This window comes from Ailuropoda melanoleuca, chromosome 16 (genome assembly GCF_002007445.2).
Source record: "Ailuropoda melanoleuca isolate Jingjing chromosome 16, ASM200744v2, whole genome shotgun sequence".
NCBI lineage: Eukaryota > Metazoa > Chordata > Mammalia > Carnivora > Ursidae > Ailuropoda > Ailuropoda melanoleuca.
The window spans coordinates 38,837,011-38,838,662 of NC_048233.1; the positions used below are offsets into that span (position 1 = coordinate 38,837,011).

The window sequence follows — 1,652 nt, forward strand, 5'->3', positions numbered from 1 at the left end:
CATGGTGCACTGGGTGTTATACGCAACTAATGAAGCATCAAACTTTACATCAGAATCAGGGGATGTACTGTGTGGTGATTAACATAATATAATAAAATAAAATTAATAAAAAAAAGAAGAGGGAAGGGCATGCTTCAAGGGATTCCATGAGAAATATTAAACCACTATAGCAGTAATGAGCAGATGAAGGAAAAAAGTGTGTACATAGAATAAGTAGAAAGTTTGAGTTGCCAGAGGAGGTGGTTGATACATTGTTTTTCTTTCTGTTTTCTTCCAAAGAATTATCATCTTTAAATGGCCTTGGGATCACAGCACCATCACTGAGTTCCTCCTTCTTGGACTGCCTGCTGATCATCATACCCAGGCCCTAGTCTTTGTGCTTTTCCTAGTAATTTACCTCCTGACTCTGTCAGGGAACCTGTTGATGATCTTGGTTATCAGGGCCAGTTCTCACCTTCACACGCCCATGTACTTCTTCTTGAATCACCTTTCCTTCCTGGATCTCTGTTACTCATCAGTCACTGTGCCCAAGATGCTAGAAAACCTCCTGTCTGAGAAGAAAACCATCTCAGTGGAGAACTGTTTGACCCAGGCCTTCTTTGTGCTTGCCTCTGGGGGAACAGAGCTCTGCCTCCTTGCAGTAATGGCTTATGACCGCTATGCTGCCATTTGCTACCCTCTACTCTATGGTCAGATGATGAGCAATGAGCTATGTGTGGGACTGGTATGGGGATCTTGGGGTCTGGCCTTTTTGGATGCTTTCATCAATACCCTCCTAGCTTGGAATTTGGACTTCTGTGAGACTCGAGTCATCTCCAACTTCATTTGTGAGATTCCATCTCTGTTCCCTCTATCCTGTTCCAATAGCTCTGTTAACTTTGCAGTCCTATTCTGCTCTACCCTCCTGCATGCCTTTGGGACCTTCCTTCTGGTCTTCTTCTCTTACACACGTATTGTCTCCACCATCCTGAGCATCAGCTCCACCTCAGGCAGAGGCAAGGCCTTTTCCACCTGCTCCTCCCACCTCACCACGGTAAGCTTATTTTATGGCTCAGGTTTTCTTCGCTATCTCATGCCAACCTCAGGTTCCCCATGGGAGTTGTTTATTTCCATGCAGTACAGTGTGGTCACTCCCCTAGTGAATCCCCTTGTCTACAGCCTAAAGAACAAGGAAGTAAAAACAGCTCTGAAAAACATGTTGCAGAAAAGTTTACAACATCTCAGGTAGCAGAGAACAAGCAGAGGATGATTGGGAAGCAGGGCAGAATTATAGCAAAATACCCAAATAATGGGCATTAAGGAAAATTTTTGTTTGCTCATCGTGTCAGATATGACAAAATATCTTTTAAAGCCTCCTTTGTTTGGAAATCCACAAAAAAATAGCAAGGTATTTTCTTGCTTTGGTTCATATTTTATCTTTCTTAGAGGCAGAAAACATGCATCAGATAACTATTTCAATATAAGTAATTTGGTTATAGACATAGATTATTCCTTTTGTTTGCAAGACATTAACAAAATGCTTAGCGTGGGGGAAATTGTTTGTGTCCTGAATTCTTACATGGATTCCTGTGGGTATTAAACTGGCGATAAAGTTTTGCTACAAGGTAAAAAGCCAGGATTTCTAAAGGAAGAAAGATATAGACTTGAGACTT

General features: G+C 41.8%; 1 protein-coding gene across 1 annotated transcript; it reads left to right on the plus strand.

Annotated features, from left to right (window-relative positions):
• The first annotated feature begins 310 nt into the window (after positions 1–310).
• Positions 311–1,228, plus strand: LOC100482713 (olfactory receptor 8S1). Its single transcript, XM_002927220.4, has one exon. It carries the CDS (start codon positions 425–427, stop codon positions 1,226–1,228), a length of 804 nt encoding a protein of 267 aa, XP_002927266.2. The 5' UTR covers positions 311–424.
• The last annotated feature ends 424 nt before the right edge of the window (positions 1,229–1,652 follow it).